The following is a 15,318-nucleotide window of genomic DNA, read 5'->3' as shown; positions in this document are numbered from 1 at the left end:
TCCCCCTATTTCTCTGTCCTCTGATGTGCGATCACATCAGAGGACAGAGAATTACACTTTACTTTTTTTTTTTTGCGGTCGCCGGTAAACAGTTAATTACCGGCGATCGCAAAACAGGGGTCGGTAATACCGACCCCGATCATGCTCTTTGGGGTCTCGGCTACCCCCGGCAGCCGAGACCCCAAAGATTCTCCCGGTGCCGGCCGGCGGGCGCACTGCGCATGTTGAAGATGGCGGCGCCCACCGGGAGACACGAGGAGCATCGGGGGAGCTAGGTGAGTATTGGGGGGCCACCTGGGACCCCTTTTCTCTGTCCTCCGATGTGCGATCACATCGGAGGACAGAGAAATTAAAAAGAGATTGCTTTTTTTTTTTGCGATCGCCGGTAAACGGTTAATTACCGGCGATCGCAAATGCGGGGTGGGTTAAAAACCCCCCGAATCATGTTCTTTGGGGTCTCGGCTACCCTCGGCAGCCGAGACCCCGGAGAAAATCGGCCTCTGGGGGGCGCTATGGACTTTTTCCACAGCGCCGTTAATTAACGGCGCTGTGGTTTAAGTACCCTTAGCGGCCGCCGTTAAAAGGCGTATCGGCGGTCGCTAAGGGGTTAAGATAGGCCGGCCTGATTGCGTCTGATTTATCTTTTGTTTTATGGCGTTGATTTTCCTGTCCGGAAGGATACAAATTTGCCTGATTGAGTCCAGTTGAATTCCTAGGAATTCCTGTATCTGGACTGGATGCATCTTTGATTTTTTTAAATTGATCAGCCACCCCAATCTGGATAATAGGTCCCGTACTTTCAAGACTGCTAGTACGCATTCTTCCTGGCTGTCTGCCACAAGGAGAGTCGTCTAGATATGGTATTAGTTAAGATATTTTCCTTTCTTACCAGCGACGCTATCTCTGAAATTATTTTTGTAAAAATTCTGGGAGCCACAGACACCCCAAAGGGGAGACATTGGTACTGTAGATGAGTGGGGATTTGATTTATTTCTACTATTAGTCTTAGGAATTGTTGATGTTCTACACAGATGGGAACATGATAATAGGCGTCTGTGAGGTCTATTACTGCCATGTAACAGCCTGGATATAGCAGCTTTGTTGTAGTTTTTAACGTCTCCATTTTGAATTTGTCTACCTTGATGTATTGGTTTAGGGATTTCAGATTGAAGATCGTTCTTAGCGAACCATCTGGCTTCGGTGTGAGATATAGGGTACTGTAAAATCCTTTCCCAACTTCTCGTGTTGGTACTTCTACGAGAACTTGTTTTTCCCTGAGATGAACTTCCCTTTCCAGTGTTGCCCGATTCCTTTTTGTGACATGTGTGACCTTTACCCGATGAGGAGGGAGGGAGGTGAAATTTAGACGCAGGCCTTCGGTTAGTAGGGATACTACCCACTGTGATGTCTGCAATTTTTTCCATTGGTGGACAAAAAAACGAAGTCTTCCTCCCACCCGGATATCGGCGTCATTGTTGTTGTTTGGGGTCTGATTTCTGAGGAGGCTTATTAAAGAGATATCCTCTTTCTCTTCTCTCACCCCAGGGCTTCCCACGGGCGGATCTATCCCCCGGCCTGCTTTTCCTGAACCCCGAAAGGAACGCCGGTTATCACTCCACCGCCGTCTAGAGAAGGGGGGAGGTGGGAAGTGTTTCTTCTTATCTGCTGCCTTCTCTAGAATCTCATCAAGTGCCTTCCCAAATAGATACTGGCCCTCACAAGGGACTGCACATAATTTGACTTTGGACTGAAAGTCAGCTGACCAATTTTTAAGCCACAATGCCCTTCTGCCAGAGTTGGAGAGGGCACATGCGCGGGCAGAAAACCGCACTGAGTCATTGGCATCTGCGAGGAAGCCTGCCGCATTTTGAAGTGAGGGTATTACCTCCAAGAGTCTCTCCCTAGGGCATTTGTTCCTTATCTGCTCACTCAACTCCTCTAACCACTTTATCATGGCCCGAGCTGTACAGGTAGCGGCTACCCCTGGCTTAAATGCCCATGTTGATGCTTCCCATGCCGATTTTAAGAAGGCGTCTGCCTTTTTATCCAGAGGGTCTTTAAGGGCCCCCATGTCTTCGAAGGGAAGCGCTATGCCCTTGGAAGTGCTTGCAATTGCAGAGTCCAATTTAGGTGCTTTCTCCCATTTTTCACAAATTTCTTCCTCAAACGGGTATTTGCGTTTAAGGGTCTGGGGAACTGACATTTTTTTAGTTGGTTTTTTCCACTCTTTTTTAATTAAGTTTAAAACATTATCGTGAAAGGGAAAAACTCTGCGTTTTTTTACTTCTAGGTTGCTAAACATAGAATCCTGGGTTGTTTTATGTTCTTTTGGTGTTTCAACCCCCAATGTTGCTCTAACTAGCTTAAGCAGTTTCCCAACATCCTCAGCTAGTACATACGGCCGCCCACACTCTTCATCCGAAGAGTCTAAGTCTGAATCACCATCAGGTGGCAATTCCCCAGGTTCGCCCTCTGATTCCACGTCAGAGGTTTGGGCAGGTCTAGGAGGTGGATTTTCCGAGCTATACAGTCCATGCTGTTTCATTTGCTCCTTCACTGTGATTTTTACTTCATCCCTCACGATATTCTTTATATTTTGGAGTAGTGATGAGGACTCCTCGGCCACCGTCTTTTCTATACATAAACGACAGATCCGTTTGTCATAAGTTTTAGGGAGAGCTCTATCACAGAGTGCGCAGACTTTGTTTTTCTGCTTGGCCGTAACCTTCCTCCCCTGCACAATATAATACAGAAACACTGTTACCAACATGTCATTTTGCCTTACAAAGGGCACTCACCCACCAAACCTTTACCACGGAGGTCTGTGGAACGTCCACCGGTACCGGCGATTCCGCAGTCGGATCCGCCATGTTGAAGAGGCTGTAGGCACTGCTGCTTATGCCTTGCCTCTTAATAGGGGAGAGAGCGGTGTGAGCGCCCCTGACTTCCTCCCCCCCGGGAGAGTCAGCACAGCGCTCTCCTCAGCGTGTGACACTACTTCCGGTTGAACCCGGAAGTAGTTCCATTCACCCCGGCGCCAGCCTAGTGATGGGACACGCTTCTGCCCCGATCCAGCTTCCAGCCAGGAGCGGACACCGGGGAGCCCCCCCGCGGGACAGACGCCACCGCCGCAGCTCCGGATCACCGCACGTGAGTGATGCGGCCGTATACGCCGCCAGCTGCTCCTGCTGTGGGCCTCGGTCTCCGGACCAGCACCTCCAGAGAGAGATCCCTCTGGGACGATGTGGCAGGTTCCCCGCAGGAACAGGAAACCAAACTGAGGAGAGAGGTGCCGCCCCCATCTTTTATCTCCTATGCAGGTTTCCTGTTCCTGGGGGGGCTGGAACCATCTCTAACGTTGGTGCCGTCATGGGGAAGGGAAAATGTTATTTCATAACTATTTTGTTCGACATATTTCTCTGTTTCAAGGGCATAAAAATTCAAAGTTAGAAAATTACAAAATTTTTCACCAAATTTTTTTTTACAAAAATAAACTGAAGTTATATCAAAGAAATTTTACCACCAACATGAAGTACAATATGTCACGAGAAGACAATCTTAGAATCACCAAAACCCGTTAAAAAAACTGACAGATGTTTTTGCCAATTCGAGAGCTGCTAGTGGAAATCACTCAATATTTTGGAGTGAAAAATCACTATAGAAGTCCTTTGGGTTACTGAGTCAATGTAGATAAATAAGGAATCTTTACTACAAAGTTTTTAGCCTCTAAAATGGGGATTACAGTTTTATTGAGATGTAGCACAAAGATCACACATTCAAATTCATTTAGTAATTGATGCTAAAAGGCCATAGCACATGTATCTTCTACACTTTATGTCAACCCTTATTTCTAGGATCCAATCCAATGCTTCTACGCATTGGAAAAGCTTTAATACTCACACTATAACCTTTAAAAATCGCTTGAGGAGCCTATTCTTCCATATGTGTTCAACATAGGAGAATGTGCATCGTGCCATTATACAGCAAGTGAGAATTCTTATAAACTAAAGTGATTATCTACATAAAACAAAATCAACCTGACTAAAAAGGTAAAAACAAATGTAAGGTTCTCAAAGACAAATATTTTAAATCTAAGCTCACACTTGTAGACAAGAACACTGAAACTTTATTAGACAGTGGTGCAAGAAGGAACGTTCACACAGATGTGACAGGAGAAAAAAAAATATATATATAGCAGCTCCACCATGTAGACGTAGTAACTGAGCTCTCGTGCTGTTAAGAATACAGCTCTTGCACAGCTGTGGTTGCGATGGTCACAGTCATTGTATTCATTGAATACTACAATATATACAGATTGTCCCAAAAAGGCAAGCGTGAAAAGCAGTTCATTTCTGTTGGTCTTTTGGAAGTGGTCTTCTGAAAAGCAGTACGTGAGGCTCTGTCGAGGAGAGAAAAGAGAGGTTAGCACTTTGGCATAATTGTGAGTCCGTATAGCAATTTCCCAGACATTAGTCTACACTTGTTACAGCGTAATGTGATTGTTTTAGAAAGTATATCTAGATTCGGTGACCAGAAAAATGCCCACACGGAAATTTGCCAATTGCAGCATCACAAAGTTTCAGATCCATGATATTTGAGGTGTAAGGTGAAGAATGCCCACAGAAAATTGCCCAAAGGCTGAATTATAGGTTAAAAGCTCTGTAGGACAGGGGGATAGTATATGCATGTATACATGAGATGCTCTGCAGGGCAGAAGAAGAATATAGAATTATAGGTGAGATGCTCTGCAGGACAGAATAGCAAAGAGATATAGGTTAAATGCTCTGCAGAACAGGGGGATAGTATGCAGGTATATGTGAGATGCTCTGCAGAACAGAGAATAGTATAGAATTATAGGTGAGAAGCTCTGCAGCACAGAAGGTCTGCGAAAATTGTTCACAAAAAACTACCGACAAGTTTATTAAGAACAGTTTATTAAGGAGTTCTAATAACAATAACAAGTTTATTAAACAATCATTGCACACCTGCAAATAATTAGCTGCCGAGTGATTGTCCTTGACTTCCACGGGCTCCACTGAAATACAATACAGCACAACACAGGCAGCAAAGAAAATGCAGAATGGATTTCAACAAAGGTCTCTGGGCCCAGTTTACTTCTCCAGGTTCTACAGGTTCGGTTCACTCATCCCTAGTCCCAGAGTACGGATTCTATTCTTGTCATTCCACTCTCATTGTGGTGTGTCTGGGCCTAGAGACCCTTATTCAAATCCACTCTGCATTTCCTTCCATCCTATGCCTGCCTGCACCTGCAGTATATGTGTATGATACATAACTAGGTAGGGTCTGCTCACTCTTACTTTTGGCAGTCATAAGTGGACAGGGAAGGAAGTGCAGGCCCCAGATTCACTGCCACTGAAGTCAATGGGAGAGCAGTGCTGCCATGACACTTCCGCTCCTCTGACAGATTCTGACAGAATCTCACCTTTCTTCGGTGCCTTCTGGGCTTCCAGGACCATCCATCTCAGCAAGCAGCACCCTGCTTTTGGTGGGCACCCACTGAGATGATAATGTATTAGATCTGACCTGCAGTCCCATGTAACTCCACAGATAATACAGTGATTCTTTTGTGGGTATTGATAGCAGTGATGGCTCCTCTGGATCATACTGTGTCATGATTCCAATGGCAGGGAATCACAAAAGGACAAGCACCAACGAGCTCTAGGGTGATGGAACCTGAGCTGACCGCGACCCTAAACCTGAACACACAAATAACAATAGCCGGGGAACGTGCCTACGTTGATCCTAGACGTCTCGCACCAGCCGAAGATCTAACTTCCCCTATTAGAAGAAACACAGACCTCTCTTGCCTCCAGAGAAATACCCCTACAGAAATAGCAGCCCCCCACATATAATGACGGTGAAATGAGAGGAAGGCACATACACAGTATGAAATCAGATTCAGCAAAATGAGGCCCGCTAAAACTAGATAGCAGAGGATACAAAAGTAAACTGCGCGGTCAGCAAAAAAACCCTTCAAAAACCCATCCTGTAATTACTTGAACTCATGTTCCAACTCATGGAACATGAGGAGCAATTACAGCCCGCTAGAGCAACCAGCAGCAAAGAAACAATTATATGCAAGCTGGACAAGACAAAAATAAATCAAAACGTGGAACAAGAAAATCAAAAACTTAGCTTGTCCTGAAGATTACTGAAGCCAGAAGCTGAGGTAACAAAACACTCTGATAACCTTGATAGCCGGCGGGGAAATGACAAGAAAGCCCGGTTAAATAGGAAACTCCCAAATCCTAATAGAACAGGTGGACACCAGAGACAGCAGAACACAAATCACCCAGTACCATCAGTAACCACCAGAGGGAGCCCAAAAACAGAACTCACAACAATACTGCTGCTGATTCTGCATGCATTGTGTTGCTGTTCTGGGCTGGTGGGAGGAGTAAGGCAGAATCAGTGAGAGATGAGGGCAGACTAGATCTATCTATTGCTGATAATGACAGACTGCTACAAACCACAGATCTTCAGCATGTTTGCAGTTTTGCACTAGGTCAGCTGTAAATCACAAGTTGATCACACATCATGTGAACATCCTCACCTTTCACCTCAAATATCATAGATCTGAAACTTTGTGATGCTGCAATTGGCAATTTTCCATGTGGGCAAGTTTCCGGGAACCCTAGATTCATATCCAGCCAAAGTTGTATAAGGGGGGGGAGGTAATAGTTGTAGGGATTCACTCAGGTAGGCAGTTTCTTTGTCCAAGTAGTTTTATTAAAGTGCATAAACTTTCAGCAGAACAAAAAACAAAACAAACAAAAAAAAAATGAACAAAATAAACAGTCCATGTACAGGTACACGCGGGCTCACCAGTTCAGCTAAATGTCCAGCTGTAACTCAAGTTCTATCAGAGACAAGCAGGGCTTTGGAGTTAGTAAGCCAAACCACCGACTGACTCCTCAATTTCCCTGACTGGTCAGTACTGAGCATGTACATAAAGTGCAGCACAGATTCATCTCAACTAAAAGCCGAGATCCTTAGATCAGGAACAGAACAGACATTTCATAACTTTCCCAAATTGTGAAAACATTTACAGCACATCCTGCACTGTACTACAGTACTCAATTATATTTAGGAGTTGGTGCATGTTATACTGACTCAGACATTGCAAAAATGGACACCAAATCCACAGCCCTGGAGACCAACACCAAGAGGTCTTCTTACCTCTTCTTGGTATTCAGTACCCGTATTTTCTCACCTGTGCGGCAATCCTGACACCCCCAAAAATCGAAGGTGAGCTAAGCCCACCGGTATCGGGCTTATCTACAGCATTCTGTAATGCTGTAGATAAGCCCCCCAATGTATCCTGAAAGATGAGAAAAAGAGGTTAGATTATACTCACCTGGGTGGGCGGTCCGGTGGGCGTCGCGGTCTGGGGCCTCCCATCTTCTTACAATGACATCTTCTTGTCTTCAGGCTGCGGCTCCGGCGTACTTTGTCTGCCCTCAACAGGGCAGACAAAGTACGTCTGTGCCGGAGCTGCAGCGTGAAGACAAGAAGAGGACGTCATCGTAAGAAGATGGGAGGCCCCGGACCGCGACACCCATCGGATCGGACAGCCGCTGGGTGAGTATAATCTAAACTCTTTTTCCTCATCTTTCAGGATATATCGGGGGCTTATCTACAGCATTCCAGAATGCTGTAGATAAGCCCCTGATACAGGTGGGCTTAGCTCACCTTCGATTTTGGGGGTGACCGGTTCCCTTTAACCTGACAGTTTAGTCTGCAACAAATGTACTCTCTGCAGCTACTAGCAGAATCTACACACCACTCAGTTCCCCAGTGCACTGCACCAAGTGAACCTACTTCCTGCTTCTAGTTAAAAACTGTGCAAACCCTGCAGTTGGGATTTACGGTAACCTTGTCCTCCCTGCCATTGCTGCACAGTGCAATACCAGTGCATGTTGTATGTTACACCTGACAGCGGGTGGTTATTGCCTCACTTGCCTTGCGACAACTGCAGACTAGTGAGGAGACAACCACCTGCTGTTAGCTCTAACACACAACACACACTGTTATTACACAAGTCAGCTGCCAATCACACTGCTCAGCAAATCAGGAGCATCAGCCTGTGACACTGCCGGTGAAGGACTTCCTCTGAACAGTTGATCCATAGTTTTGGTCCAGAGTCAGAAGCTGCAGGAGTCTACGGCTGCAGGCACCACACAATGTATGGGGCTGGGGTGGAATGGATTGTGCACACGGGACAGCACTGTGTAGGCGATCGCTGTTCCGTAGTAGCCATGTCAGAGTAACTGTATAGGAGAAAAGCAGACAGCTGGCTGTATACATGTCTGTTAGGATGAATAGGTGTGGATGGGTGGAATTTTACCATCATGGAGGGATGGGACTATAGACATGGGGTGCAGTGCATTGGTTTACATATGCATGGCCAGCAGGCGCACAGCTCTAAATTCTCCAGTGCTTACAGAACGAAAACCAGAGGAGCTACAGCAATAAAAGCTGCCCAAGCCCCATTTCAGGATAATATTAGTATCATACTAGAAAGGGAAAAAAAAAAAAAACCCATTAGCTGACAAATTCCCTTTATATGTTATTGGCAGCACAGGCCCACATCTTTCCGGAGACATGTGCCCGCAATAGCCGCGGGTGGAATCGTGATACACCCACGGCTATTAACCAGTTAAATGCCATTGTCAAACCAACAGCGGCATGTAAATCGCGCTTCCGGCCATTGGGCTGGGAATACGTACATGGTGACCTCCGTGTAGCAGAGCCGATCAGGCTATGACACAAAATGAAAAAAAAAAAAAAGTAAAAAAGTTCAAATCAACCCCCTTTCAAAATAAAATCAAACACACATTTGGTATCGCCGAGTTCAGAATAGCCCCATCAATAAAAGAAAAATAAAGATGGACATGGCAAAGCCAATGGTGCTGTTCACAAGTACAACTCGACCCTCACATGCCCATATTGACGGAAAAATTAAGTTATGGCTCTGGGAAGAATGGGCGAAAAACAAAAGCGCATTTTAAAAATTCCAAAAAGGAAAATGTACCGATGCAAAAGTTTGGGCACTCTGCATGGTTAGTACCTAGTGGTACCCCTTTTGCAAGTATCACACCTTATAAACGCTATGTCGCCAAGCAAGAATCTTTCAACTCGTTTGAGGAATTTTCATCTATTCTTCCCGTTTTGTGAGATTCCTGGGTCATCTTGCATGCGCTGCTGAGGTCTAGCCATTGATTTTTCAATGATTGTCAAATCAGAGGACTGTGAGGGCCATTGTAAAACCTTCACATTACACCTTTTGAGGCAGTCTATTGTGGATTTTGAGGGTTTTTTTTAGGATCATTATCCATTTGTAGAAGCCATACTCTTTTCAACTTCAGGTTTTTTTTTTTTTGTTTTTTTTTTACAGATGGTGTTCTGTTTTCATCAAGAATTTGTTGAAATTTTATTGAACCCATTCTTGCAGCCAATGGCATGGGGATCATTTTAGAGGCAACAACCACAAAGCATGATTGGTCGAACCCCCATGCTCAATAGTTGGCGAGCTGTTATTTTCCTGAAATTCTGTGCCCTTTAGCAACGGGAACACTGCTAACTGGAGCACTCCGATAATCAGCTGTTCCGAGACACAGCTGTATATGTGTCACGACTGACAGGCACAACACATGCATGGAGAAGCTTGTTTGTTGGGCTCTCCATGCATGTGTTGTGCCTGTCACACAACCGCGGTGCAGAACAGCTGATTATCGGAGCGCACCAGGTAGCAGAGTTCCCAATGCAGTTTATTCGGTAATCGCTATAGCTTGCCGGATAAGAAGGGAGCCAAAGATTTTCGCTCATCTCTAATAGGAAGCTATTCTTTGGGCTTGTAAAATTTACTCACCGCCCAATTATAAAAAGAAGTGCAATACAAATGACAATACAGAAAAAAAGTTATTTTTTCTGGATGTAAATTGGGCACTTTTATTTATGTGCCTATGACAACTTAGCCACTTAACCCCTTTCTGACATCGGACGTACTATCCCGTCCATGTGGGGTGGGCCCCTATGACCATGGACGGGATAGTACGTCCAGCGCGATCGGCGGCGCTCACGGGGGGAGCGCCGCCGATCGCGGCCGGGTGTCAGCTGCCTATCGCAGCTGACATCCGGCACTATGTGCCAGGAGCGGTCACGGACCACCCCCGGCACATTAACCCCTGGCACACCGCGATCGATCGCGATGTGCCGGCGGTGCAGGGAAGCATCGCGCAGGGAGGGGGCTCCCTGCGGGCTTCCCTGAGCCCCCCGCAGCAACACGATGTGATCGCGTTGCTGCGAGGGTCTTACCTACCTCCCTCCCTGCTCCAGGCCCGGATCCAAGATGGCCGCGGATCCGGGTCCTGCAGGGAGGGAGGTGGCTTCACAGAACCTGCTCAGAGCAGGCACTGTGAAGCAGCCTGCACTCCTATCAGATCGGTGATCTGACAGAGTGCTGTGCAAACTGTCAGATCACCGATCTGTGATGTCCCCCCCTGGGACAAAGTAAAAAAAATTTTTTTCAAATGTGTAAAAAAAAAAAAAAAAATCCAAAATAATGAAAAAAATATATATATATTATTCCCATAAATACATTTCTTTATCTAAATAAAAAAAAACAAAAACAATAAAAGTACACATATTTAGTATCGCCGCATCCGTAACGGCCCGACCTATAAAACTGGCCCACTAGTTAACCCCTTCAGTAAACACCGTAAGGAAAAAAAAAAAAAAACCGAGGCAAAAAATACCGGATTACGTACCGGTAATGCTCTTTTATAGAGCCCACGACAGCACCCACTAGAGAGAGGGGCTCCGCCCCTAGGAACAGGAAACCTACAGAGAGATAAAAGGGGCGGCCCCCCCTCGCTCCTCAGTTGTTTTACAGAGAATAGGAGGAACCGCCGCCAAGTTTTAGTTAACAGGTTCAGGTATATACATATATACACATTTACAACCTCATATTATATCTTTCTAATATTTACACCTCACCAAACAAGCACCATGTGCAACTATATACAGAAAAGGGAGGGATGTGAACGGGTGCTGTCGTGGGCTCTATAAAACAGCATTACCGGTACGTAATCCGGTATTTTCTATTCGCCACGACAGCACCCACTAGAGAGAATTGCAGAGACTATAGACTGGGTGGGTTTACTGAGTCAAGGACCGATACACCAAAAGTTAGATCAGAAGTAGAGGATAGATCTAATCTATAATGCTTATAGAAGGTATTTGGTGAAGACCAAGTTGCAGCCTTACATATAAGGTCTATTGGCACATTCGCCCTTTCTGCCCAGGAAGTCGAAAAGGCTCTTGTAGAGTGCGCTCCCACATGCATTGGAGGATCTTTCCCTCCAGCTTTATACGCCAAGATTATGGCCTCTCTGATCCAGCGAGATAATGTGTTCTTTGTGACTCCGGCACCCTTGGTTTTACCCTGGAAAGACACAAAGAGAGCCCTACTCTTCCTCCAGTCCCTAGTTCTCTCTAAATAGGCTAGGACAGACCTTTTTACATCTAGGGTGTGAAGTCTTTCTTCTTCTGGAGTTGAGTGGTTCTCATAAAAGGTGGGTAACAAGATCTCCTGGGATCTATGAAAGGTAGAAGCCACCTTAGGGAGATAACAAGGATCTGTTTTTAAAAGTATCCTATCTGATGTTACCGTTAAAAAGGGAGGATCTATAGATAATGCATGGAGATCGCTCACTCTTCTGGCAGAGACTAATGCCACTAGCAAAACAGTCTTCAAAGAAATGTTCTTTAGTGAGGCTGTATGGAGAGGCTCAAAAGGTGGTTGTGTTAATGCATTCAAAACTATCGAAAGATCCCACTGAGGAACCCGAGGAATGTTAATTGGTTTTGATCTTTCACAAGCGGATATAAACCGGGATATCCATTTATTTCCTGCAATGTCATGATTAAAAAGAGCTCCTAATGCTGAAACCTGCACCTTCAGAGTGCTCACGGAGAGCCCTAATTCCAGCCCTTTTTGTAGAAATTCTAATATTTGAAATATAGGAATCTCAGAGGAAAATTGTGTAGTATGAAATTGAAGGAATTTCCTCCAAATTCTAACATAAATCCTGGTAGTTGAAGGTTTTCTGCTCTTCATAAGAGTATCGATTAACCCATTAGAAAACCCCCTGAGATTTAGTAACCGCCTCTCAACTCCAGGCAGTTAAGTTCATGCCCTTTGCCTGAGGATGGAGGAATGGACCCTGAGAGAGCAGGTCCTTGGACTGAGGCAGAATCCATGGATCTGACACTGACATCGCCCTCAGCCATGAGAACCATGGCCTCTTGGGCCAAAATGGGGCTATCAACAGAACTTTTGCGCCCTCCTCCCTTATTTTTCTTATTACTATAGGTAATAGATTCCATGGAGGGAAAGCATAGGCCAGATCGAATGTCCATGGCGTCTGGAGGGCATCGAGTATGTCTGGCTTGTCCTCCCTGTTTAGAGAGGCAAACATCTTGACTTGACGGTTGGCTCTTGTGGCAAACAAGTCTATTTGAGGAACACCCCATCGAGCTGTTATTGCCTTGAAAATCTTCCTGCTCAGCATCCATTCCCCTTGATGAAGAGTATGACGGCTCAGGAAATCGGCACGAAAGTTGTCTGTGCCTCTGATGTGTACTGCCGATAGTGATAGTAGATGACCTTTGGCTAATTCCATGATGTCTGATGCCACCTCCCTGAGTTTGTCCGACCTTGTACCTCCCTGATGGTTCAGATACGCCACCGCAGTGGTGTTGTCGGAGAATACTCTTGTATGAGAGCCGCTGAGCTGGGGAAGAAAGTGGAGAAGGGAGTAATATACCGCCCTCAACTCCTTGACATTCGAGGAATTATTAAGATCTGAGCTGGACCAAAGATCCTGAACCCATTGATCCTGAAAATGTGCCCCCCAGCCTTCAGGACTAGCATCTGTGGTCACAACACTAGAAGGAGTGATTACCCATAGAACCCCCTTTGAAAGATTATTCTGATCCAACCACCACCTAAGGGAGTGTAATACTTCCGATGTTAGAAAAACTGTTCTATCCAGACATCCTCTATTCTTAATGTCCTCCTCCAATACAAATTTTTGCAGCTGCCTAGTATGGAACTGTGCCCACTGTACCACAGGAATGCACGATGTTAGAGAGCCTAGCAATGACATGACCTGTCTTAGTGACATACTACGTCTTTTTATTGCTGAGGACACCTTATCAACTATGGAGAATTTCTTATCCTCAGGCAGTTTACAAATCTGGTCAACGGAATCCAGAAGGAGCCCAAGGAATCTTTGACACGTTACAGGCTGAAGTCTAGATTTTTCCCAATTAACTAGCCAACCCAGGGATTGTAAGGATATGACTACTTCCCGTAATCTCTGCTCACACTGTAGGGGGCTCTTTCCTACAATCAACAGGTCATCTAGATATGGAATGACCAAAGTATCCTTTACCCGTAAAAAGGACATTACTTCTGATAGTAACTTAGTAAAAATCCTTGGGGCCATAGATAACCCGAAGGGCATTGCTCTATATTGTAAATGACGAATTTGCCCCTCTATACAAACTGCTACCCGAAGAAATTGTTGGTGTGAATTATGAATGGGAATATGGTAGTAAGCATTTTTTAGATCCAATACTACCATGTAACAATTTGGAAATAGATTTTTTATAGCTGAACGAATGGATTCCATTTTGAATGTTTTAGGTTTTATAAAGGAATTCAGCTTCCTCAAATTGATTATAGTTCTGAAAGAGCCATCCGGCTTACTAATCAGGAACAAGGGAGAGTAAAAACCTCTCCCTATCTGAGAAGATGGAACCTCTACTAGGACATGTTTGCGTAGGAGGGTTTTAACCTCGGTTTCAAGTGCCTCTTGCTGAGGCTTGGATCTTAAGGTGGTAAGAAGGAAAGAATCCGGAGGAGTTTTAATAAAGTCTAGTGTGAGGCCTGAGGATGTTAATTTAATAGCCCATTGATTAGTTGTTATTTCTTTCCATTGATGACTGAATTGTTTTAGTCTTCCCCCCACCGGAGAAATATCACTGATGGAATTTATCGGTTGGCTTGAAGGGGCGTTTATTAAACAGATTTCCTTTTTGTTTGAAATCCTTATTATTCCACCTGTCTCTGAAGCCTCCCTTTCTTCCGAATGGTGGCTTCCTGAACGCCCTTCTGTAAGACGGAATAAAGGGATTAGGGAATCCTTTCTTCCTCTCGCCCGCCTTAGTGAGAATATCATTAAGGACTGTGCCAAACAGGTACTCACCCTGACAGGGTATGGAACACAATTTGGATCTTGACTGGGCATCCCCCTTCCAGTTTTTTAACCATAAAGCCCGCCGAGCCGTATTAGCGAGATTAGCTGTCCTGGCCGCCAGGCGGAGGGAATCAATTGAGGCATCTGAAATAAAAGCCGCAGCACCTTTAATCAAAGGGATAGATGCCCTTAATTTTTCTCTAGATACGCCACTTTTAATCTTCTGATCCAGCTGATCCAGCCAGACTAGCATTGATCTGCCAGTACATGTGGCTGAAATAGCCGGCTTGAATGCCGTGACACAGGCCTCCCACGATTTTTTAAGGAGTGCGTCTGATTTCCGGTCCATAGGATCTGATAAGGAACCTGCATCCTCTACTGGTAAGGAGAAACGGCGAGATGTAGACGCAACTGCCGCATCGACTTTTGGTATCTTGGCCCAGGTATTCAAATCCTCATCATCAAAGGGGTAGCGCCTCTTACAGGATATTGGGACCAACCCCTTTTGACCTCTACTCCATTCTTTTTTAACGAGATCTTTTATGGCCTGATTTATTGGAAATACGTGGCCTTTCTTCTGAGAAAGACCAGCGAACATAACTTCTTGTGGCGTCTGGGGTTCTTTTGATTCAGACACCCCCATCGTATTTCTCACTGATTTTACTAGGTTGTTTATGCCCTCAGTTGGAAAACAGACGAAGTCCTCTTCCTCTGAGGAATTAGATTGCTGAGAAATATCAGAGTCGACCTCCCCACTCTCCGCTGATGTGTCAGCTCTAGGAGAGGATGTTTTCCTCCTTCGTTTCTCCATATTTACTGAAGAAGTAGAACCACCTCCCAACGACTGGAGTTCTTCCCGAATTATGAGACGTATCTCATTTATTTTAACCGATTCCTCCTGCCGTAAGGTGTTGTCTATACATGCCTGACACAGACTTTTAAGATAGGAGTCAGGCAGGGGTTCGGTACATATGGCACATTGTTTGTGCTTACTCTTCCCCGTCCTCTTTGCCTAGAAATAATATAAGCA

At 45.2% G+C, this 15,318-nt stretch overlaps 1 protein-coding gene across 1 annotated transcript in view; it reads right to left on the bottom strand.

Annotated features, from left to right (window-relative positions):
• Window positions 1–3,732: 3,732 nt before the first annotated feature.
• CKS2 (CDC28 protein kinase regulatory subunit 2) overlaps window positions 3,733–15,318 on the bottom strand; it is a 28,748-nt gene continuing 17,162 nt past the window's right edge. The window contains exon 3 of the mRNA XM_069762193.1: window positions 3,733–4,399. Coding sequence (XP_069618294.1) covers window positions 4,347–4,399 — 53 coding nt within the window. The 3' untranslated portion in view covers window positions 3,733–4,346. The remainder of the gene's footprint in view (window positions 4,400–15,318) is intronic.

The sequence above is a fragment of the Ranitomeya imitator genome, chromosome 1, assembly GCF_032444005.1.
Source record: "Ranitomeya imitator isolate aRanImi1 chromosome 1, aRanImi1.pri, whole genome shotgun sequence".
In the NCBI taxonomy this organism is placed as follows: Eukaryota; Metazoa; Chordata; class Amphibia; order Anura; family Dendrobatidae; genus Ranitomeya; species Ranitomeya imitator.
Note: the sequence above shows the minus strand (reverse complement) of the source record. Positions and strands in the feature narration are given on the sequence as shown.